The 25928-nt window shown below is 20.9% G+C and overlaps 3 protein-coding genes across 3 annotated transcripts; 1 reads left to right on the forward strand and 2 right to left on the reverse strand.

Moving 5' to 3' along the window:
- Positions 1 to 567: 567 nt before the first annotated feature.
- Positions 568 to 3456, forward strand: Bm18222 (Uncharacterized protein; the record flags this gene model as incomplete). The annotated part of the gene is made up of 7 exons (XM_043075940.1): positions 568 to 691; positions 1067 to 1146; positions 1246 to 1397; positions 1728 to 1889; positions 2064 to 2297; positions 2625 to 2856; positions 3166 to 3456. 7 exons carry the CDS (start codon positions 568 to 570, stop codon positions 3454 to 3456), a joined length of 1275 nt encoding a protein of 424 aa, XP_042931874.1.
- Positions 3457 to 5293: 1837 nt separating this feature from the next.
- Positions 5294 to 11377, reverse strand: Bma-mec-7 (Tubulin beta chain, putative; the record flags this gene model as incomplete). The annotated part of the gene is made up of 12 exons (XM_043075941.1): positions 5294 to 5350; positions 6082 to 6200; positions 6410 to 6596; positions 7223 to 7365; positions 7630 to 7723; positions 8510 to 8606; positions 8990 to 9105; positions 9697 to 9825; positions 10098 to 10213; positions 10439 to 10530; positions 10941 to 11068; positions 11321 to 11377. The coding sequence occupies 12 exons, from the start codon at positions 11375 to 11377 to the stop codon at positions 5294 to 5296; spliced, it is 1335 nt and encodes a 444-aa protein (XP_042931875.1).
- A 2497-nt stretch (positions 11378 to 13874) lies between these two features.
- Bma-tbb-4 (Uncharacterized protein) lies at positions 13875 to 19580 on the reverse strand (the record flags this gene model as incomplete). Its single annotated transcript, XM_043075942.1, has 11 exons — positions 13875 to 13934; positions 14243 to 14361; positions 15249 to 15435; positions 16276 to 16512; positions 16984 to 17080; positions 17512 to 17627; positions 17990 to 18118; positions 18309 to 18424; positions 18684 to 18794; positions 19194 to 19302; positions 19524 to 19580. 11 exons carry the CDS (start codon positions 19578 to 19580, stop codon positions 13875 to 13877), a joined length of 1338 nt encoding a protein of 445 aa, XP_042931876.1.
- Positions 19581 to 25928: the final 6348 nt, after the last annotated feature.

The following is a 25928-nucleotide window of genomic DNA, read 5'->3' on the forward strand; positions in this document are numbered from 1 at the left end:
ACTTGTTTGAATTTCTTCTTGAATAATTGCTAGAGAGAAAAAAAAGGCAAATTATTTTTCTCAAGAAAACTAAAAATGGTTCTGTATTGTTTCGTTTTTTTTTTTTTTTTTTTTTTTTTTCTTTTTTTTTGCTCTATGTTAAATTCGAAATATTTGATTTATGCTCGTTATATTGCTGTTATCAAAATATGAGTAAAATTTTTGATATGTATGTTTTTGTTGTATAACCGGTTACATTTAAGAAAATGAAAGCTTTCGCTTTATTTTTAGTACTTTTGCTTGCCGATCATTAGAATATTATCATTCGCAAAAATAGACTACAAAGAAGTTATTGCAAATAACTTATAAAAGTTGTAATATATAATATAATTGCTGGATTGTTCGGTGTTGTAGATGAGATTGGCTAAGTAATTACACATGAAATGAATTTTAGGTTTCAAAAAATAAAAAATAAAATTAATTGATTCGTTGGTAAAGTTAGAGTTATCCAAACATTATTATTACTATGGCAACAATCATTTTTTGATTGTAATCATTTAATTAACCTATGTAAAACTATTAATTACAATGCAGGATTGTACTATAGAAACATATTTGAGACTGAATTTTGATGACATTATGGGAAGATTACCTGGTAGTAAAAATAAGCTAATAAAGAATACGGTGAACAGTGACGAAATTGGTGTGAAAGGTTATTAATTTTTTTTTTTTTCCTGAATTTTTCATATATTTCTCCTCTTTATTCCGTTATCAGTGTAATCGAAGATCGATTTTTAAAATGGTCTTAATGAATCTTAACTATTTTAACAGTTCTGATTCTCAAGTTTTTTTAAATGTGACAAGTTTTATTTAAAAAAGAAAAAAAATTCAATACGGCGATATGTTTTGATTAATTTCGCTAAATTACTGTATTATTTTATAATTTTTATTGTTATTAAAATGTAAATATACTTGGATTTAGAAGTAATCGCAAAAAAAAAAAAAAAAAAATGATTAATAAATATGAAAAAAAATTATATACTTGGAGCTATAGGAGTTATAACATTTATTATACAAATTATTTTAGTTAAAAAACGACCATATGTTCGTCATCATAGACGACTTAGTAATAGACAAGAAGACCAGCCAAGCACATCTGATGAAAAGGTTATCAAAAAATTTTTAATTTCATTTCAAGCTTTCTTCCTATTTATTCACAGATATATGAATAAATGAATTATTACTATTGATTAATTCATACTTTAGTCAAAAATGGTATACAGTTTACTTGAAAAGCTAGCAAAAGAGGTACAGACATTATCCATGGAAGTTGTCGAATTTGAGAGACGAGCACAAGATCGTTATCGTAGTTTAATTGATGAAAATATTACTCTGCGAAAGCAAGTAAACGGTTTAAGGTAAGTATTCCTTTATAAAGTGTTATCATTGCTTTGGAAAAATCTAATTAGCTACTTTTATAAAGTATGTAGGATATTTGAATGATAGGTATAATTCATAATTTCTATTCATGCAATTTGGTAGAATTTCTATAGTTTGTGAAGTTTTTTTAAGTTAAACTATGACAGTTTTTTTTTTTTTTCTTTTTTCCCTTTTTCAGCTCTTCACATGATTAATTCTTGTCTTAGGTTGATAACAATAGACTTATCTAACATTTTTGCAATGAATTTGTTAATTTTCATTTAATTTAATTAGAGAAGGTATTACTTTTTGATAGTTCTATTTTGCAGCAATAAAGTAGGTGAACTATGTGAGAAGATCAGTAAATTACATTCAAAAGGAACTGTAACAGAGAAATATACGTTGCATAGAGGAAAAGTGGAAAATTCACCAATGCCAGAATTAGAACCATATGTTAATGGTACATTTGATGATACAGATGATGAGGAAAAGTTAGTCGTTATTATTAAAATTAATCAAAATTTCTTTTCCTTTAATATTATTAGCTGTTTTCTGAGCATTCACTGTTATCATATTTTGTCAAATAATTCACTAAATTAAAATCTTGAAATCATACTAATTAGATTTAATTGAATATAGCACGTGGATGTATTGCTTTGTTATAGGTCAGATAAAGCAGTTGATACAAAAGATTCCACTATCGATGCTAATGAACTTAACAGTAAACCTCGTAAAAGACGTGCTGCCGCTAACAAACGTGAGGGTGATTATGCTAATATGCTGAAACAAAATATTTCAATTCATGAACCAAAGAAATCGTTGGCAGATACATCAAAATCTCGAGAAAAGAAAGTTAAATTCTTGAAAAAAGAATTAGATGATGGTACTGATTCAGATAAGTAAGTTACTACTAATAACATATTGTTATCTTTCTTGCTTAATTAATAAAAAAATCTTTTTGATTGAAGTTTTTATTTGACATAAGAAAGATTGTTTCCTTCTAAGGTTAATTAGCGTTACCAATTATAATGATTTGAGGAGTATGAGTTTCATTACATTTTTTATTCTTAGAATAATTTAGCATAGCAGGTAGGTAGCACTGGAAAAATGGAATCTATATACCTTCTATGTGCTTATCTATCTTTCTCGAGATTGATAACATCAAAACGTATGCTTAAAAGATAATTAGTTGGTGCCTATATTGCATTTTAGTTATTATATTTTAGCTCGAATGATGATTTAAAAGAAGGAAATGAAATTTCGCCATGGAAATTGTATAAACATATTCAAATTATACCACAGCCAACTAATTTACCAAAACCTAAAATTGCTCGTTCTGGCGGAGGACGTAATGTTCATTTTACGGATGAGTGGAAGCAATATGCGACAGCTGTTTATCCCATTGATCCAAGTCGTTATTGGAATCTACCGCAAGCTCAGTATGATCTTCTCATACCGGTAAATAATGCTGAAAATTTTGAGCAGATTATTATTATTATTATTATTCCAAGAAAGATCGTAAAAATGGTTTGGTGAAAAATTTTATAAACTCTTTAGAGTTTTTTCTTCTTTTTTTTTTTTTTTTTACTGTTTGCTAATTTAATATACCAAATAGATTTTAGACAATTACGAATAGTTGGTTCAGGAAAAAAACAAAAACAACAAACTGTTTTGTAAATGAAATTAGCAATAAAATTACAAAATTGTAAATTTTTCCTTAATTTTTTATCAGCAAAAAGAAAAAAAAAAAAGTATTTTCTTTCCTAGGATGCTGATTTGGAGATGTTTGCGAAAAATCCTGATAAAACTGAGAAAGAGCATTTTATTCGATCAATTTATGATTGGTTTCGAAGTCAACATCGTGTTGCTCAATTGAGAGTGGTACTAAATGAATGTAATTCAGCGATCGATTTCAATGATTTATGGGATGTATATGTTAAAGGAATGAAACGACGAGGTTGGCCAATTTATGGTAAAAGACTTCGAAAAGGTGAAGTATCAGCTGCAAAACAACGAATTCTGGAGGATTTCATTGATTCTAACATTCAAATCTTTTAATGTAATTCTTTTTCTGTTCATTTTTATTCCTCAAATTGGGTATTGTTTGAAAATTTTTACGTTTGTTTATTTTTTGTTTTGTTTTGTCTTTTTTTTTGGTTTTTTTATTTGTTGCTTACCAATGATCTTTATATGTTGAGCATAGGGGAGGGGGGGGGGGGGGAAAAAAAAGGCGAGACGTGAATGATTTGACGAGAATATATTACATTGATAAAGATGATTTCTCGAATTATCGTAAACGGAAATATATTGATTAGGTAATTTAGTTATAAATTATCAGTTACATTCTTTTTTCATTTATGATCTTAAGCAGATTAATGAAAAATTTTGAAATGAAATTTTTGAAAAGATAAAATTTTGTAAACGATGGTAAATTTTTTCTACCTTTTGCAAATTTTTATGATTTTACAGTTTTACAAAGTATGATTTTATTTTGTATTTGTCTCATGTCAATAGAAAAAGCAGTTTTTTTTTTTAGATGATCTTTGTAAAATTTTTTTGAACTTCCAAGTTTTTTTTTTTTTTGTTTTATCATATCCTGAAATTTTTTTTTTTTATTTTTTTGCCTTTTTTTGTTCAATTATTTTTTTGTTACCGAATATGCGATGATTTTCTTTTTTTTTTTTTTTATCAATAGCCTACTTTTTTGCTTCATGATTGTTTTGATTGGTTGAATTCTGCTTAATCTGTTTAAAATTTTTGATTTTGATCTAAACTTCAAACTTTCATCAAATTGCATACCGTTTGAATTTTATTTAGCATAATAAATTAAGTAGATATTGATTCTCTATTTTTAATTTAACTCCAATTGAGCGTTTTTTTTTTTTTTTGAATCTATCTTTTTTTCATCCTTTAATGCATAAGAAAATCCTAAATTTAAACGAGTAATTCTGCAAATTAAAATTCAACATATTCAATTTTGATTTCAGTGAAATAATTCTGATGTGAAATGTATAAATTATAAACAAGAAAGATTTATATAAAATAAGAACAATGCTGATGAGTATTTTATAGATTTAGAATATATTTGTAAAAATTGCGCACACCAATGGATACAAAGCGATGAGTAAGCTTTTTTAAAAAATACTTTGTGAGAATATTTGAATGCAACATGAGCAAAGAAAGAAACGCAAAATTTGAATTATAGATGATAATAATAATAATAATAAGCTTTTCCAGAACAAAATAAAATATTTTTTAAGTTTTTTTAATGAATAAAATTATAGATTTTAATATTTTTTCCAATATTCTATTTCTAAGAAAAAACGATTATAAATATTTTTTATGAAATATAAATAATTATGTTGCTTATAAAAGAATTAATTACTGTGAGATAAGCGAAAAACTGTTGAAATTTAATTAGGTAATTGTCAAAAAAACAAAAAAAAAAAAAAAACGGCAGTGAAGAAGGACAAAGAGAGAGAGAGAGAGAGGGAGAGAGGGACGATGTAAATTTTTTCAAACAAAAAATATCCCATTTAAATTGGCATAAAAGTAAATGTCTTTTTCATTTCTTGATGATATAATAGATTAAGCAAAAGAATTATTTAATAAATGAAATGTATTAATTGTCAAATCTGTAATACTTTAAAATTTTTTTTTAATTTACTCTAACTTTCGCTATTAATTAGATTCAAATTCCCAAAATTTTTTTTTTTTCAATCGATGCTTGCATTCATGAATATTTTGCTAATGAAAAAATTGTAGATTAAACAGATGCGAAATTTTTCAGGAAAAAAAAAGGACAAATAAAAATAAAAAAAAAAAAAACAAAATGAAGAATAATCGAGCAGAATGTTAACAAAATTTGAATGATTGTAATTTTTGATTGTAATTTTTATTCTGTTTCTGCTTGTTCAATCGTTTCATCTAATTCTTCATCAGCAGTTGCCTCCTATAATACAAATTAAATTAAATAACACAGATATAAAATATATTTAAACAGATAATTCTATTTTGTAATTAAAATTCCAATAATTAAATAGATAATTCTATTTGTAACTAAAATCCCAATAATTAAACAGATAATTCTATCTATGATTGAAATCCTAATAATTAAATACATAATTCTATATTGTAATTAAAATTTCAATAATTAAATAGATAATTCTATTTATGATTAAAATCCCAATAATTAAACAGATAATTAATTCTATTTATGATTAAAATTCCAATAATCAAATAGATAATTCTATTTGTAACTAAAATCCCAATAATTAAACAGATAATTCTATCTATGATTGAAATCCTAATAATTAAATAGATAATTCTATATTGTAATTAAAATTTCAATAATTAAATAGATAATTCTATTTATAATTGAAATCCCAATACTTAAATAGGTAAATCTATTTATAACTAAAATCCCAATAATTAAATGGATAATTCTAATTGTAATTAATATTCCAATAATTAAATAGACAATTCTATTTATGATTAAAATCCCGATATTTAAATAGATAATTCTAATTGTAATTAAAATCCCAATACACAACTCTACTTGTAATTAAAATCCTATCATTTTTGCATAATATTATTTTGTCTTAATTTCCAACTTATATCATTTTTTTAACTGTCATCAAAAAAAAAAAAAAGAGGAAAGATCAAAGAAATTAGAAAAATGACCTGATATTGTTGATATTCAGAAACTAAATCATTCATATTACTTTCAGCTTCCGTAAATTCCATTTCATCCATTCCTTCACCAGTATACCAATGCAAAAATGCTTTTCGTCGAAACATTGCTTAAAATATTTTAATAGTTCACTTTTTTTTTTTTTTTTTTTTTAATTTTAATTTTATATAAATAAAATTATTAAACAATAGTTAATTTCAAAATAATTTACTAAAATAATGAAATTATTTTCCAGAATACTACTAATTAATATTTGTATTACTAATTAATCTGATAAATTTTTATGAAAAAAAAAAAATAATAAAATAATAAATAAACCTGTGAATTGTTCGGAAACACGTTTGAACAGTTCCTGAATTGCCGTTGAATTACCAATAAACGTGGCAGCCATTTTAAGTCCACGTGGTGGTATATCACATACGGCTGTTTTCACGTTATTCGGAATCCAATCAACAAAGTATGCAGAATTTTTATTTTGTATATTCAACATTTGTTCATCAACATCCTAAAAATTTATTTATTCACTTAGATAAATGTATTTTCAAGTTTAACTAATTGTGTCGAAGAAACGTTATTTTTTTTTTTTAAAAAAAAAGCATTGAAATTTTTAATTCTACTATAAGAAGTTAAGGAATTAAAATTTAAATTCGAACTTTTCACTCCCTTTTTTTGTTTGAAAATAGTTAAACTCAGTGAAATAGCAAATGCAAACACTAGCATTTTCTAATTTCATTTTTTATCATCATACATAATTAATATTTAAATTGAAATAAATAACAATTGTAACTATAAATATAAATTCTAAATTCTATACTGGTATAAATTTTAATCCAATATATAAGATTAATTTGATGAATTAATCGAATTTTCAGATGATTCTCTTTTTCTTCTTTTTTTTTTTTGCTGAAACAATCCAAAATGATAGTTAATTTTATGGAAAATATAATTAATAATAATGATATAATTATTAATTTTTTATGAATGATAAGAAAGTATTTTTTTTTTTTTTTTTTGATAGCACAAAAATTAATGAATTTTCTTCATTTTTTTTTTTTTTTTTAGAAAATTAATTTTAAAGTAAATTTTAAGTTTAAATATAAAAAAAAAAAAGAAAATTAAAATGAAAGAAACCTTCATTGACATTCTACCACGAAAGATTGCAGCTGCTGTAAGATATCGTCCATGTCGTGGATCACATGCTGCCATCATATTTTTAGCATCAAACATTTGCTGGGTTAATTCAGCTACCGTAATAGCACGATACTGTTGATTACCTATAAAATTTAATTACTAATTATCAATTTAATGATACATTTTAATTAATCAATTATAAATTTGATTTAATACTTAATTCTAATTAATATCGCTTATTTGATAAAATATTAATTTGCTAAATTGCTAAATTATTAAGCTAAATTTAAGAATAATTATAATATTTATTTATTATTATTATTAGTATATTACTTAAACTAATATATTACTAGTTTAATAAATTGAATAATATATTATTTAATCAAAAAATTAAAAAATAAGCAAACTTCGAGAAGTAAGTGGCGCAAAACCGGGCATAAAAAAATGCAACCGTGGAAATGGTACCATATTAACGGCTAATTTACGTAGATCAGCATTTAACTGAAATATATTTTAAATCTGAGATATTTTTTTTTCCTAATTTTATTCTTATATTTCGTTTTTTTTTTTTTTTAATTTTATTAAATTTTTTTTTTCCATTAAATATGTTGTATTTAGATCTTTGAATTTTCTTGGTTTTGTAATATTAGTATGATTTTATTTTAAAACCTTTTTTTCTAAATACAAAAACCATATTTACTTGAATGATAAATATTATCTTATCAAATTGATTACATCAAATTTCAATGTAATACATAATTGATAACAATTATTGATAAGTGTATTCTAAGATAAAAACGAAATATAAGAATTAAATTTAGTGTGATATTTTACATTTATCATTTTTTTTTTTAGAATGAAATATTTATTTCAGCAAAATTAATTTCATTCATATCACTTATTATTATTCAACTAATTTAAATTAATTTAATTAACAATTTGCTACACACAAAAAAATGATAAATTGTTTATTATAGATAAATGAGAATTTTTATGACTATAAACAAATGATTGTTTAATTAATTCAAATTAATTAAAAATTATACATATATATATGTTTGTTTTTGTTTATTTATTTATTCATTTGTTTTATCAATTTTTAAAAAGTAAAATGTTTAAAAGTATTTTTTCAAAATTTAAAATGTTTAAAAGTATTTTTTCAAAAATTAAAATGTTACAAGTATTTTATAGGATTGTAAAAAAGAAGATAAAAATAATTTCAACTTTTTATAAAAATCATTTCATTGTAAAAAAAAATAAAATAAAATAAAAATAAAAAAGACAAACTTGTCCAGGAAATCTTAGACATGTTGTGACACCACTCATTGTTGCACTAACCAAATGATTCAAATCACCATATGTTGGAGTTGTTAACTTCAATGTTCTGTAAATTTTTTTTTTTTTTTTTTTCAAAATAAATTCAAAAAAATAAAAAATAAAATATTTTTTCAAAAAATAATTTTTCAATTCCACCAGAATAAATAAATATAAGAATTGATAATAATTAAAGTTAAAATATATAAAAAATAGATGAAAAATAATGGATGGAATTAATTTTAATAATATTTTCTATTGTTTTCTTGTATCATTAGTTTATCATTATTAGTAATTTATTATTATTAGTAAATAAAAAATAAAAAGATTTTGAAAAAAAAAATATTAAAAAACAAATAATTAAAAAAAAAAGTAAATAAAAAATAATTGATAATTGTATACTTTACAAATTATACCTGTGTAATGTTATTATCAATGATAATTAAAATTTACCTGAAACAGATATCGTAAAGTGCTTCATTATCAATACAAAATGTTTCATCGGTATTTTCAACTAATTGATGTACTGATAACGTAGCATTGTATGGTTCTACCACGGTATCCGACACCTGTAATTAAAAAAAAAAGAGAGAGAAAAAAAAAGAAAACTTTGAAATTTGAAAAAAAAAAACTTAACTGTTCCTTACTTTCAAATAATGTTATTCAAATAATTAAACATAATATAATATCATAATATTATTCATTAGTTTATTTTTTTCTTTTCTTTAAAATTTAATTAAATTGATGATATTTTTCATACAATTTTTAATGATTTTAAATAACTAAGATTCATGTATTAATATTAAAATTATTAAAAAAAAAAAAAAAATGCTCTAATCTCTCTATCAAATTATTTGCAATAATAAATAAATTATTCCTTCTTAATTAAATCCAACTTTTATTACTATTATTATTATTATTATTAATCATTTCTAACAAAAAGTATAAGAATTGAAATAAAATGGATTAATTAATTAACAATTTTTATTTTTACTCATTTTTCAAATTTCTTAATATAATTTTCATTTGCTATAATTTTGCATAAAAATTTAAATTCAAAATTCGAAATGCATTTCAGTGATGCTAGCATAATTTTTCATTATTTAATTAAATTGATTTATTATTTTATTCAATTATTTAACCAACATTAATTTGAATACCTTTGGAGAAGGAACCACAGAAAAAGTTGTCATAATACGATCCGGATATTCTTCACGAATTTTTGATATTAGTAGTGTACCCATACCGGAACCGGTACCACCTCCCAATGAATGAGTAAATTGAAAACCCTAAAAAAAAAAAAAAAAAAAAAAAAAACAATTTATTACAGTATGCAAAATGATATTTCAATATTTTCAACAAATCAAAATAAAATTTTACCAAAGAAATTATTTACTAAAATTAGAAAAATTTGTATATTAGTTGAAAAATTAGTTAAAAAATTAAATTTTTAATTTCAATTTCTTTTTCCATTGAATTAATCTTTTTTAAATAAATACTTTGTCTCTTTTTTTTTTTTAAAAAAAAAAAATTTTTTTTAATTATTGCAAGTGAAGAATACTTGTAAGCAATCGCATGCTTCAGCTTCTTTACGAATTACATCCAAAACACTGTCAACCAATTCCGCCCCTTCAGTATAGTGACCTTTGGCCCAGTTATTACCTGCTCCACTTTGACCTACAAATATTTCTATTTTTAGTTAATAGAAAATAAAAAAAAAAGAAAAAATAAATAAGAGTAAAAACCCTAAATCATTTGAAATTATTTAATTATATAACAATTCCAATATTTTTATTAAATAAAACATATCAATTTTGAAAAAAAGAAAAAATCGATTTTTTATTTCATTTAAAATTTTTAAAATAAATGAAAAAAAAAAAAAAAAAGAGAGAAACGATTAACCAAAAACATAGTTATCCGGTCGAAAAAGTTGCCCAAATGAACTAGCACGTACACTATCCATTGTTCCGGGTTCTAAATCTACCAAAATTGCTCTAAAATTTATTTAAATAATTTTTTTTTTTTCAAAAAAAAGAAATATCAAAGAAAAAAAAAAAAACTTTGTTTATTTATGAATTCTCATAAATTTTCATTTGTTTCATCACAATAGTATTATTAACATTAATAAAATTTAAAATATTACAATTAATATTTAAATTCTACATCTTCATATATCAAAATTGCACTAAAATTTATTTGAATAATAATAATAATAAAAAAAAGAAAAAAATATTAAAAGAATCAAAAAACTTTGTTTCATTTATAAATTCTCATAAATTTTTATCTCATTATTATTATTATTATTATTATTGTCATTATTATTATTATTAATACAATTTAATATGTTACAATTAATATTTAAATTTTTTATTTTTCATATTAAACAATTTAAAAATCATTTTACCTTGGTACATATCGTTGTTTTTGTACCTCATTATAATAAACATTGATACGTTCCAGTTGTAAATCACTATCACCATGATACTGTCCAAGTGGATCAATTCCATGCTCATCTGAGATAACTTCCCAAAACTATAATTTTAAATAAATATAAAAAAAATTGAAATGAAAAAAAAAAAAAATTAAATAAATGAAAAAATTAAAAAAAAAAAAAAAAAAGGAAAGAATTTTATAAACATTTATTTCTTTCTCTTACATTTTTTCTTTATATGAATTTTTGTTTTTTTTTTTTTTTTTTTTTTTGATCGAAATTTTAATTTTTTCATCTATTTATGCATGCACAACAAATTTTTTAAAAAAAAAAAAAAAGAAAAAAGATTAAACCTTTGAACCAATTTGATTACCACATTGGCCAGCTTGAATATGAACAATTTCACGCATTTTCTATAAATTTAACAAAAAAAAAAAAAAAATATCAATAGTTTAGCTAATATAGTAAAAAATAAATTAATTAATTAATTAAATAAATAAAAAATAATCAAAAAACTTTTTATTTTGTTAACTTTAAACGACAAACTAAAATTGGAAAAATGGAAGAATGAACAAAAAAAAAAAAAAAAAAAGAAAAATGGAAAATAGAAAATGGAGAAATGATGATGCATTGGGAGATGGATTTTAATAGGTCTACAACTTATATGACTTAGGACATTTTTGCCTAGACAACAACAAAAAAAAAAAAAGAAAGAAACCGAAGAGCTATGTAAACGAGAAAGCTAAATGTAGCCTAGTGAAAGAGTCAAGGCCAAGCCAAGCCAAACCAAGCCAAGCTGAGCCAAGCCATTCAATATTATGCATGAATATTCATTTCATGCAATACATTACAAATGGTAATTGAAAGCATCGTCATACATTTTTCATCAACATTTTCCACTCTTTGTCTCTTTTTTTGCTGTTTCAAAAACAAAAAAGAAAAAATAAAATAAAATAAAAATAAAAAATAAAAATAGAAAAAAAAAAAAAAGTAAAATAGATATCTGAATTGTGTGATATATTTAAAAAAAAAAAAAAAATGGCTAGACGATATATTCAAGCTAAACAAACTCATTTAAATAGGACTAAAAAAAAAAATTAATGTATCTATAACATTCAGTATTTCAATTTTTTTTTTTCTTTTTAGTTTAAAAATTCTATGATAAATATAAAATATTAGAAAAAGTAGTAGGAAGAAAAAAAAAAATAAAAAGTTTTAAAATGATATTAATTATTTTCTTTTTATTTTTAATTTTATTATTAATTTATTGTGACATTTTGAAAAAAATTATGAGCAATATAATATTTATAAAATGGAATTAAATTAAATAATCATGAATTGTTGTTGTTTTTTTTTTTCTCCGTATATATCTTATAGTATGTAAAATTTAGAAATTATGCTTTTAAATTTTTTAAAATAATGCATTTTTCACTTTCATTAATGTCATTGGTTTTTTTGTTTACTTTTTTGTTTGTTTATTTATTTTTTTTTTTATTTATTAAAAAAACTTAGTATTTAATGACTTATATTAGCTAATATAAGCAATGATGATGATAAATTTTAATAATTATATTTGCAAATATAATTCATCATTCACATATTTTTCTTCAATAAAATGCATCAACATTGTTTTTTCTTTTTTTTTTTTAATTTGAATTTAAATTAAAAATGATCAATGAATAAATAAATAAATAAATAATGTTTGCGTGTGTGTATGTGTGTGTGTGTGTGTGTCCGTTTGTGAAAGAGAAAAGTTAATTCAAAACAATAATTTATCAGTATTTTCAAAATATATTTTCATAAATAATATAATAAAAAAAACGAATACAACACAAACAAACAAAAAAAAAAAAAAGAAAAAGGAAAAATAAAAAATATTAATTATATTGGAAATTTATTTAAAAAAAAAAAAAAAAAAAAAAAAAAAATTTCCTAAAAAAAATTTTTTTTTTGCTTGTTTATTAATTATTTTATAAATTAATTCATAATAATTTGCCAGAATTTTTTTTTTGTTTTAGAATAGTTATTTTTTACAAATAATATTTTTGAGAATATAAATTCAAGCAATGAATGAAAATTAAAAAAAAGAATAAATAAATGAAAAATATTTTAAAGAATAAAATTGAAAATATAAAATGTATGAAAAAGATAGTAGAAAATATTACTTTAAAATTTATAAAAAAAAAAAAGTAAATAAAATCGATGTAAAGTAATGAAATAGAAATAAATGGAAAAGAGTTGAAAGCAATCGTATTAAAAGACAAAAACAAAAATGGAAATTGATGCAAAGGAGAAAAATAAAAGGGAAAAAGGGAAGGATGGAAAAGTGGCGGTGTTCGTCCAATGAAAAATGTTATTTTTTTTTTTTTGAAATCAATAAATGTTTTTGTCAAAAAAAAAAAATTTAGGAATGATAAGTAAAAAAAATTTTTTTTTTTTTTTTTGAAATTAATAAATATTGTAGTCAAAAATTGAGAGTTTAATTTTAGGAATGATAAGATAAGTAATATACATTATAATTAATTTATTTCTAGCTAAAAAAGAAATCACTATGTAATTTCTTTATTAAAAATTTTATGATGGATGAATTAATTGAAACAGGTTTAAGGTATTTTTATTTATGTCACCTGTCATATTTTTATTGTCATAGATTGTTAGTTATTACTAAATGATAAGTTTAAACTCTTCCTAATTAGTATATTAAAAAAGGGTGAATAGCAAATGTTGAATTTATTATTTAATTTCAGGTTCATTTTCTACATTTTTTTATTATTGAAAAAATTAATTTGAAAATGTAAAAATTATTTCTAATGATGTTATATTTTGAAAAAACATTTTTAAAAGTAACAATAATAAATGAATGAAAAAAAAAAAAAAAAAGGGAAAAAAAAGTAAATATTGAATTTATTATTCAATATCAGGTTCATTTTCTTCATCAAATTCAGCTTCATCATCTGCTGTTGCATCCTGAAATGCAAAAATTAATTTTTTTTTTTTTTAAATTTAAAAAATTTTTTAATCTTTTTGTAATGAAATAGATTTTTTATTAAAAAAAACAAGAAAATTTGTCATATCATTGATGATTATTTATCAAATAATTTTATAATATCTCTTTTTTTTTTTGAGTTTGAATTGATTTTTTAATAAAATTAAATAATCATTGTTACTAATTTTAAAATAAAATAAACACAAATAATAATTGTAAATCTTTTTTAATCTTTATTTTATAGCAATACCAAAAAAAAAAAAAAAAAGAAAAGAATTAGAAAAATGACCTGATATTGTTGATATTCAGAAATTAAATCATTCATATTACTTTCGGATTCTGTAAATTCCATTTCATCCATTCCTTCACCAGTATACCAATGCAAAAATGCCTTCCGTCGAAACATTGCTTAAAATATTTTTCTTTTTTAAATTTAAATATCTAATTTGTATAAACTAATCATTATTGTATTTTCATTAAAATGTAAATGTTAAACGTTTAAATAAGCAAAAAAAAACAATAAAAAAATCCATTTAATTAACAGTATTTTTCAATTTTAATTTTTTACATAAAAAATTTAATTTTAGTTTTTACATTTAAAAAAAAAAGGGAAGAAAAAAAGAAAGAAATGAAAATTAATGAAACAAATGTTTGCTAAGTGATATTTTGTTCATTTTTAGCATATTTATATTTATTGATTTATTCAATTTATTTTTTTTAAAATTTTACTTTTATTCCTATAAAACGATATTATATCTCATAAATCATAAATCTCATAAATTTTCATTTGCTTCATCTCATTATTATTAATGAAATTTAAAATGTTAAAATTAATATTTAAATTTTACATCTTCGCAACTGAAATTGCTCTAAAATTTATCTGAATAATAAGTTTAAAAAAAAAAAGAGAAAGAAATATCAAAAAAATCAAAAAAACTTTGTTCATTCATGAATTCTCATAAATTTTCATCTTATTATTATTATTATTATCAATAAATTTTAAAATGATATTATTTAAATTTTGTATTCTAAATGATAATATTTAAATTTTGTACTCTTCATAAAATGTTAATATTTAAATTTTGTATTCTTCATAAAATGCTAATATTTAAATTTTGTATTCTTCATAGTTTTTCCAATACTAAAATAGTAGAATACTAAAATTTAATAAAATTAAAATTCAATTAAATTTTTAAATGATATTTTTTATTGAGTAAAGCTTATTAAATTTATTTATGATATAATAAAATATCCATAATGAATATTTTATTGTAACAAATTAAAATCATACATACCTGTGAATTGCTCAGAGACACGTTTGAATAATTCTTGAATAGCAGTTGAATTACCAATAAAGGTAGCAGCCATTCTGATACCTCTTGGTGGAATATCACAAACAGCTGTTTTGACATTATTTGGTATCCATTCAACAAAATATGATGAATTTTTATTTTGTACATTTAACATTTGTTCATCTACTTCCTGCAAAAATTTATGTTAAATTTTTATCTTTGATCTTTTTTTTTTTTTTTTTTTTAACCTTTCCTTACATTTTAATAATTTTTGACATTTACACTTTTTGTTTTTGTTTTTTTTTTTTAAAAAAAAACTCTTTATTATTAATTTGAAATTAAAAAAAAAAAGGAGGAGGAGAAGAAGGAAAAGAGATGTGTAAATTTTTTATTCTCTTAAAATGCATATTGTAATGTAATAAAATGTAAAATAAAATTTTTAAATATTTCAAAGCATTAATATTTTTCAAACAATAATTAATTGTATTATTAGCAATGTTTAAAATTTATAGCTAAATTCGTTTTCTTTTTTCCTCTTCAAAAAATTTTAACTTATTAATAAAAAAGAAACGAATATCACGTTAAAAAATTGTTCTAATCTAGTAATGAAACAAAACAAATATAAAATACAATGATAATTTAATTTAGTAATGAAACAAAATAAATATAAAATACAATGATAATTTAATTTATTAATGAAACAAAATAAATATAATTTAATTTTTCAAAATAAATATAATTTAAGTTTTTTTTTTCAAATAATTCATTATTCAACAAATTTCTCATTAACTTATTATAACAAAAAAAAAAAATAATAATAATAAAAAAATTTGTTAAATTTCATTATTTGAAAAAAACGATTATCACCTTGAAAAATTATTTAATTTAATAATGAAACAAAAAAAACAAATACAAAAATACAATAATAATTTAATTTTCCATCGTTTTTTTTTTTTGTCAAATAATAAAATTTAACAAATCTCATCCATCAAATTTATCCAATTATTTAATTATAATTATAATAGCAAACCTTCATTGACATTCTACCACGAAAGATTGCCGCTACAGTTAGATACCTTCCATGTCGTGGGTCACATGCTGCCATCATATTTTTTGCATCAAACATTTGCTGGGTTAATTCGGATACTGTTAGTGAACGATACTGTTGACTACCACGTGATGTTAGCGGTGCAAAACCGGGCATAAAAAAATGCAACCGTGGAAATGGTACCATATTGACAGCTAATTTACGTAAATCAGCATTTAGCTGAAATATTATATTTCATTAAAATGTATAATTTAACAATTTCTTTTTTTTTTTTTTTTTTTGAGAGCGGTGGTAAAGGAGGAGAAGAAGGAATAAAATTATATATAAGTTTAATTTATTATCATTTAACAATATGTTATCAATTTTTTTCTAATTGATAAGATCATGTGATGTTGGTGGTACAAAACTGAGCATAAAAAAAGGCAACCGGTACCAACCGTAACCAGAAAATGGTACCATATTGACAGCTAATTTACGTAAATCAGCATTTAGCTGAAATATTATATTTCATTAAAATGTATAATTTAACAACTTTCATTTCCTTTTTTTTTTTGAGAGCGGTGGTAGAAGAGGAGAAGAAATAAAATTATATATAAGTTTAATTTATTATCATTTAACAATATGATAATAATTTTTTCTTGTTTTTCTAATTGATAAGATTTTTTCTTTTTTTGCTATTTTATAAAAAACCTGGCCAGGAAATCGAAGACATGTTGTGACACCAGACATTGTCATTGAAACTAAATGATTTAGATCACCATATGTTGGCGTTGTTAATTTCAATGTTCTGAAATGATAACTGATAATAAATAAACAATGCTAACAATTATTAAAATATTTCAAAGCAAAAAAAAAAAAAAAAAAGGCAAATATTATTTGAAATGAAAATATTAGATTAAAATATACACAAAAGATTAAAGTTTAAGATGAAAATTATTGTATTTTAATTTAAATAATGATTGAAAATAAGAAAATAAAATTTTACACTGAGTAAATGTATAAGTATATTTAAAGTTTATTACTTACTTAATTAAAATCTATAAATGATTGCTTATTAAAATTTTTAATTTTTTACGAATAAATGCAAACAATAGAGAAAAATTAAAGTTTATGTTTTATAAAATATTTTTTTTTTATATATAATTTTTAAAATTATTTTTGTGAAAATTATTTTTTTTTTTTAATAAATTTAAAAAATTTTCTGCAAATATAGTTTACCTGAAACAGATATCGTAAAGTGCTTCATTATCAATACAAAATGTTTCATCGGTATTTTCAACTAATTGATGTACTGATAACGTAGCATTGTATGGTTCTACCACTGTATCTGATACCTCAAATTTTTTAACAATAATTTAAAATATTTGAAAATAGTACAAATAAATATAATTTACTTTTAATATAGTGTCAAAAATTTTGAAAAAAAAAAGTATTAAAAAAGATAAATATAATTTTGCATAAATTATATAGAATTAAAAAAAATAAAAATAAAAACAATTTAAATAAATATAATTTAGTATTATAGTATCAAAAAAAAAAAAAAAAGTAGATTAAAATTGATTATTGATTTAATCAATATCAGAGATCAGTTCTCTTTTCTTTTTTAATTTTAATTTTTTTAAATTTTAATTCATAAATTCATTGATTAAAATTAATTTCTATAACATAGAAATTAGTAACAAAAATTATAGCTAACTTTTGGTGATGGAACAACAGAAAATGTATTCATAATTCGATCAGGATATTCCTCTCTGATTTTTGAAATTAATAATGTTCCCATTCCGGAACCGGTTCCACCACCAAGTGAATGTGTCATTTGAAAACCCTGAAAATATTAGCAAATATTTGAAACTAGCAAAAATATTTGTCAAAAAATTGTGACTTTTTTTTTTTTACATTTAAATTATAATTTGAAAATTAATTCTTTCTTCAACCATATTTAATAGTTCATTAAACAATTATTGACTTTATCTAATATATATGTAAATAAATAAATAAACAAATAAAAATTGTACTTGTAAACAATCACAAGATTCAGCTTCCTTACGTACAACATCAAGGACATTATCCACAAGTTCAGCACCTTCTGTATAATGACCTTTGGCCCAACAATTACCTGCTCCACTTTGACCTAAATTAATTTATTATAATTAAACGTATTCAGTTTCTATTTATTATCATTTTAGTAATACAATTAAAAATAAAAAGAAAAAAAAATGAAACTTATGTCATCATATATTCCTATTATTTTATAATTTTTAAATTTTATTTATAAATTAAAATAGCAAAATTCTGCTTTTTTTTTTTAAATCATTCTACTATTTAACTAATTTAGAGTATAATTATTTTTAGAGAAGTGTGTAAATAAAAAAAAAAAAAAAAATTCGAACCAAAAACAAAATTATCAGGTCGAAAAAGTTGTCCAAATGGTCCAGCACGAACAGAATCCATGGTACCAGGTTCAAGATCAACCAGACAAGCACGCGGAACATATTTGCCACCTGTTATTTACAATTTCAAAATTTTAAAATCAAATTGAAAAAGCGCGCAAATTTATAACGAAACCATTCAGCAGATGAAAAATAAACAATGAAATTAGTGTAATTTTCGATAATAAACAGCAATCAATTTTGATTCTTCTCGAAATATTTGAATTATATTTCTAACTAATTTTAAAAGTAAATTATTATTTTTGAAATTAACAAATTTTTGCTTTCATTTATCAACAAATAATTAATGATTTTTGTAAATAAATGAGAAATAAAAATGAATTTTTTTTCATCAAAATTTTAATTTTTAACCTTTTGCTAATAATTCTAATCAAATATTAATAAAACAAAACAAACAAAAATAAAAAATAAAAAAAAAAAAATACAAATAAAAATTAATGCTAAATTTACCAGTAGCTTCATTATAATAAACATTAATTCGTTCTAATTGCAAATCAGAATCACCATGATAAACACCTGTTGGATCGATTCCATGTTCATCCGATATTACCTCCCAAAACTATAATTTGCCTTTTTAAAATATTTATTTTAATAAAATTTTAATAAATATATAATAGCATGAAAAAAAATATATATTAATCGTTAAATATAGTAATTAATAATACTTTAAATCTTTTCACTAATTAATTTTTTATCTGTTTTTTTTTTTTTTTTTTTAAATTTTTTTTTTCAAAATTTTTTTTTTACAAAAAAAAATAAATTTGAAATTATTTTTTTTACCTTTGCACCAATTTGATTACCACATTGACCAGCTTGAATATGAACAATTTCACGCATTTCTCTTTTTTTTTCTATTTTTTTTTTTACTTACTTCGTTTAATTCTTTTTTCTAAATTATCAACCTGTAAAACTGAAAGATATTAATAAAATTTGCTAAAATTGATAAGTAATGCTATAGTTAAATCAAACATTAAACTGTAATGATTTGATTTAACTCAGCTTAAGTAATTTTAGCAAGTATTAAATAAATTGAATTTTTTTGAAATTCAATTCAATTTTTTTTCTTTTGTCTAGCAAACAAAACTATGTATGAATTGATTAATGCAATAGAAAAAATATTCGAGAGAAAAGAAGCATTGAAAAATTTTTTGAAATAATGAAAATTTAAAATTAAACATCAAAAAAAAAAAGTTAAATAAATGTGAACAAAAAAATTTTTTGTTTAAAAAAAAAAAGAAAGAGTTAAATGATCAAATTATTCCCTATGAAATTAATTTGCTATAAAAGATTTTTTTTTTAACTGAGAGGGAGAGAGAAAAAAAAAAAAAAGATTTATTTGTTAGTTGAATGAATTATGCCAATTGCATAAGCAGTAATAATACAATGTTTAAGTGCTTAAAATGGCCAAATAGCTAGAATGAGCCATAAAAAATTGGCCAAAGAGCTAAAATGAGCTATAAAATAGGAGCAAAAAAAAAAAAAAAAAATCTCTTTTGCACCATACAATATAAGTATTTGCTAAGAATTATGTTTATAACTTGAGAAAATAAATTTAAAAAAAAAAAAAAATTAGCCATAAACATATTTATTACAAAGTAATAAATTTGTAGCAAAATGAAAAAGAAAAAAAAAAGAAATTTAATAAAATAATGAATAATTGAATTAAAAATACGATCGATTATTAATTTTAACAGAGTTAATTTAAAATATAAATTAATATTATACCATTATGAAGTAATTTAAAATATCAAAAATAGAATAATTATATATAAATAATTTTTCTTATCTTTTATTATTTCATTTCTAGAAAATATTTATTATATAAAATTTACATCAATAAATCATATAAGTGGGAAATCAGAAGAATATTTGATTAAATATTATCAAATAGCATTTACGACAATAATAGCAAATTAATTTATGCTAACTTAACTTAACTTCTATGTAATAATTGAAATGAGTTAGAAATTTAGATAGAATAGCAGCGAGAAATTAATATATTTTTAAGTACTGCTATTATAAAATTAATTAATTAACATTTATATAACTAATAATATAATCGATATCGATTACTAGTAATAAGTAATAAATAGATTACATTACATTTTCATTTATAAAATATTTGATTTTTGCATAATTAATATAAAATGAATTAAATATATATATATATATAATAAAAAAAACTATTTGCATTTTTTTAATACAATTCAATCTTTTTTAATTTTATTTCTTTCATTTTTCTTTTCTTTCTTTCTTTTTTTTTCCTCTCTTTGTTTCGTTTTGTTAATAAAAATTTATGCAATAATTTCAAAATGCTTTAATTAATAAATTTATTATTTCTAAAAGTTTTTTTTTTTTGCTTTTACATCAAATAGTTTCATTGTAAATAGCAAAATTTTGATAATATTAACTAGCAAAAAACAAAAGAAAAAGTATTGAAATGCTTTTTTTTTTTTCATGCTCAATTTAATTTTGAATTTAAATAATATTTCGAACAAAATTTTCTCACAATTATACTATTTTGCTATTTCATCTAAATCATATACATTTTTATTTTTCATTTTATCTTTTACCTCTTTTCCTTTCTCTTTCAAATAATTCGTTTTTTACTAACTAAATTAATTTTAGGTTTTGCCACATAAATCAATATGAAATTCTAAAAAAAAAAAAGGAAAAATTTTCCTTTTCATCTTTTTATATATTATAGAAAGAAAAAGAAGCGAAAAATTAAAAAATAAAAATTCAATATCTAACAAAAGATAAGCTAAATGAAACAATATCAAAATTAGCACATAAAATTTCAAATTTAAAATATTTAATCAAAAATTTTTTATTTAAAAATTATAATTTAATTAAAGATAAGAACAAAAACAAAGCATATAAACAAAATAAAACAAAAACAATTAATCAACAGTAATATTATAAATTGTGCTAGTAATAAAGTTATACAAATAGTAATAATAATAAGCCTGAAAATATAAGCCTGAAAATGATTAGAAGCCTAGAGAATGAAGCTAATACTATTTTCTCAATTTTGAATATATCGAGCAAAAATTGTCACTTATTCACACTAGTTAGCATTTTATGCTAGGACTAATGAAGTAAATTCAAAGGCTAGTATGCTTTAGTTTAGCTTAGTTCAAACAATTTTCTCCTTTTACTTTTCTTTCGTTCTTTATTCTCTCTACTTTTTAGAAAGACTTTTCTCTATCTTTTCTTTCTTTTTCATTTCCCTCCCTCTCTCTCTCTCTCTCTTTCCCTTCTTCTTTCTTCTCTTTCCTAATCAATGTTATGATTAATCTAATCATTAAAATTTGTTTTTTTTTTTCTTTTTTTTTCTTTGTTATGCTAGCTAGATCAATCTATGTTATCAAATGATAAATGATTAATGATAAAAGATTGAAATTTGTTATAAATTGATGGTTTCTCTTTTTCCTCCCTTATTGTTTATACTTTTTATGGCTTATTGATTGATAATATTAAGCACTTACCTACTTCCTCTAGGCTTTACTTTTCATATTGGCCATAAAATTTATCAGTGCATTTATTATCAAACTATTCTGAGTTATAGCAATAATAAATTGCACTAAATAAGTAAGTAATATTACACAATTAAAAATTAATATCACATTAAAATTTTGATTAAAATTTCATTTCTTCCATCATTCTCAAAAAAAGAAGTATTATTATAATCATAAAGAATGATCTTATTTCGTTTACTAAAAAAGTATTTTGCTTTTTTTTTTTTTGCATTAAAATAGTTTTATTAATTTAATTAAAACTAAATGCTAATTTTATTTGTTCATAATTAATCTAATTTACTCAATAATTTCAAAGAATGATACAAATTTTGAAACAATTATTATTTTCAATAATGAGATAGTAGTAATATAAATTGTTACACTATGAAATTGGATGAAATTAATTTTTAAATTTTAAATTGTAAAAATTTATAATTAAAAATGCAAATCATACTAATATTACGAGTAATGCATGTAAAAATGAATTCAAGCGGAACTAGGATTGATCGATCGAATTGGAAAAGATTTTAATGTTGAAAATGCTATGTGATAATTGGCCTAAGGATAATTTGGGGCGTTACTACTGGCAAGAAAATTTTTGGCCATAGAATGCTTATGCTTTGTAAAAATTTATATGCTAATTTGTGATATAACAAATTGTAAAGTTATGCTTTTTTTTTTTTCCATTGATAAAATATTTGATTGGAAAAGAAAAATTTATTCAATTTTATAAAATTAAAATTTGATAAATTTGATTCATTGTTTATTATTCACATTTTATTATTGATTTTTTTCAAAACTTATCCTCTTTTTTTTAAAAAAAAAAAAAAAATTAATGTATTAATAAAAGTATTACTATAACAAGATAAAAAGTATTAAAATTACTAACTTAATCATTAGGTCATTTTATATATCATTTTACTTTTAGTAATAAATAAAGTAATTAATTACATAACATTTTAGCATTGTCGGGAGGGGATGTAAAATATATTTCAATTTAAGAATTATGCTAAAGTATTACTGTTTCTTATTCTTTTTATAATAATTATCGAAAATAATTTAAGAAGAATATCTGATATTTGATTATCAATATTATCAATATTAAAGAACTGAATAAAAATACAAAATGTGATGGTAAAAATTTTCCTAAAAGAATTTGCATAAATTTGAAAATATTATTTGTTAAAGTAAATGTAAGATTTTTTTTCTCATTTTTATCCAATTTATCATATAGATTAGTAATAAATGATATTAATTTTTTCATGTAATTTTCTCATTAATGTAAAATGAAAGAGAAAAAAGATGAAAAATAAATTTTTTTAAAATGATAATTAATTTGAAGTAACACGGAAAAATTTTTCTAATTTTTGCTCATAAAATGATGACAATAAAACCGATTAATAAAAAAAGAAAGAAAAAAAAAAAGCAAGAAAACCGGTTAGTTATTCGGTTTCCGTTCAAAACATTTTGCATAGTAGCACAGCAGGGTATAAAACAACAAAAAATGATAAGTGAAGTTGACATCTGCTCAATTAATCTATTGAATTTTTAAAAAACACTTTGCGTTTATTTATTTTGTTAAAATAAAAGATTTAAAATTTTTTGAAACATAATTAAAGTACTTAAAAGAAATAAATTATTTAAATTTGAGCATAAATTAAACTGTCAAATTTAGTGAAACAGTTTAATAGAATAAAATTTGTTCATTATTTACATATGTGATTTAATCTGTTACTATTAAATGATCAAACCAATTCATTCTCTATAAGGGAGAAAGAGTATATATATATATTTACTAAAATATATGCGAAATGAAATTTAATTTTGAATTTGTTTTAGTGATAAGTAATATTGAAATTATAAATGTCAATATTATTAAATTATAATAACTCATTTTTTATTATTATTTATATAAATTATAAGTACATTTTTTCAATTCATATATTTTTATTTTTTATGAAATAATATGATTAATGAGCTGCTCATTGTCAAATAGATGCTATAATATTGGAATTGATTGTTTAGCTAATTAGAGAATATAATTTTAGCATATTAATCACTTATCATTTGCAATATTAAATAAATGATTAAATCAACAGATGAATATATACTCAATTAATTTACTCATTAATACTTATATATTTTGATAATATAACGAAATGTCGTTATAATTTTAAATTAATTATCAAATAACTTGCTAAAATTTCAACATTCATTTATGATTAATTGAAATAATGAAGAATTAATTGAATTGTATATGATATATCAATAAAATATGCATAATATTTTACAGTGATAATCATAATCATTATAATTATTATCATCATTATCATTATCACTAATGATGGAAAAATTGATCAGGTTATTTCTAGTTTTCTATGTAATAAATGTTGATCATATCCGTTTTTAACATCACTAAAGACATTTCTTTTAGCCTACGGCAAAATTCATCACTTCTATTTTTCATTATCATCATTTACAAATTACTTCATCATTGTAGAAATCATCATTATGCCCATTTATCATCATCATCATCATTTCCTTGTTTTATTATCTTTATATTTTTCATCATCTTCTTCTTCTTCAAAATCTAGTTAATTGATATAACTTGAAAGTAAAAGCTATCCTGTCAATATTCAAACTAATACATCGTTTTATCATCATAATAATCGTTATCAATCCTTTTTACTAATCACAATATCATCATTATCACTACTCCGTAAAACTTTTATTATAATTCTCTAATCATTTATCTCAATTTATTATTCCTGCTATTTCTTGGTTATTTCATCCTGTCAATTCATCTCTTTATTCATTGTATTTGTCATCTTACACCTACTTCTTATCTTTTTCACTATTTCAAATCATTCCTTAATAAATTTCCAGTAAAAAAAAATTGGGAATTTTACAACATACTCAAAATTTTAATCAAATTTTAATTTCTCCTAAAAGGCAAAATATGCAAATTGTTAAATTGCTTTGATCAATGCTTATTTTCACAGATTACTATGACAATGAAATTTTAGGAATTTAAAAGTTATTCTTCTGAAAAATCAAAAATCAAAAAAAAAAAAAAAACACGAACTCTGCTATTTGCCGCAAATGAATAAATAAACAAATAAAAAAATTGAAACAATTAAAGGAAATTTTCTGAAACATCAAACATTCATAGTTTGCTTATCATCTCCTACTTTAAAAATATAAATTTCAGTGATTTCAAAATTGAAACTGAAAATGAATAATTTAAAAAAACAAGAAAACAAATAAGTTTTTGTTAAATTCAGAATATACGAATAATTTTGAAGAGAAATTTTTTTTCCTTTTTCCTATAAATTTTTCATTTTTATTTTTAAATTATAATAAATTCACAAATGTTATCCATTTTTTGCTAATTTTAATTAATTATTAACCATAAAATTTAATTAACTAAAATATTCCCCATATTAAACTTATTATTATTATTTCTTCTTCCTCTTCTTCATCTTCATCTTCTTCTTCTTCCTCCTTTTCCCCCTAATATTCTACCAAATTATTTCTTGTTATTAGATTTCACTTGGTCATTTTTATCCATCCTATCGTTACACTATGTGTCAATATGTATTTGGTCAGTTGTTTACGTCGTTTCCTTTCTTCTTCTTCCTCTTCCTCCTCTACCATTTATCGT

This window comes from Brugia malayi (genome assembly GCF_000002995.4).
Source record: "Brugia malayi strain FR3 genome assembly, contig: Bm_v4_ChrX_scaffold_001, whole genome shotgun sequence".
Classification (NCBI taxonomy): domain Eukaryota; kingdom Metazoa; phylum Nematoda; class Chromadorea; order Rhabditida; family Onchocercidae; genus Brugia; species Brugia malayi.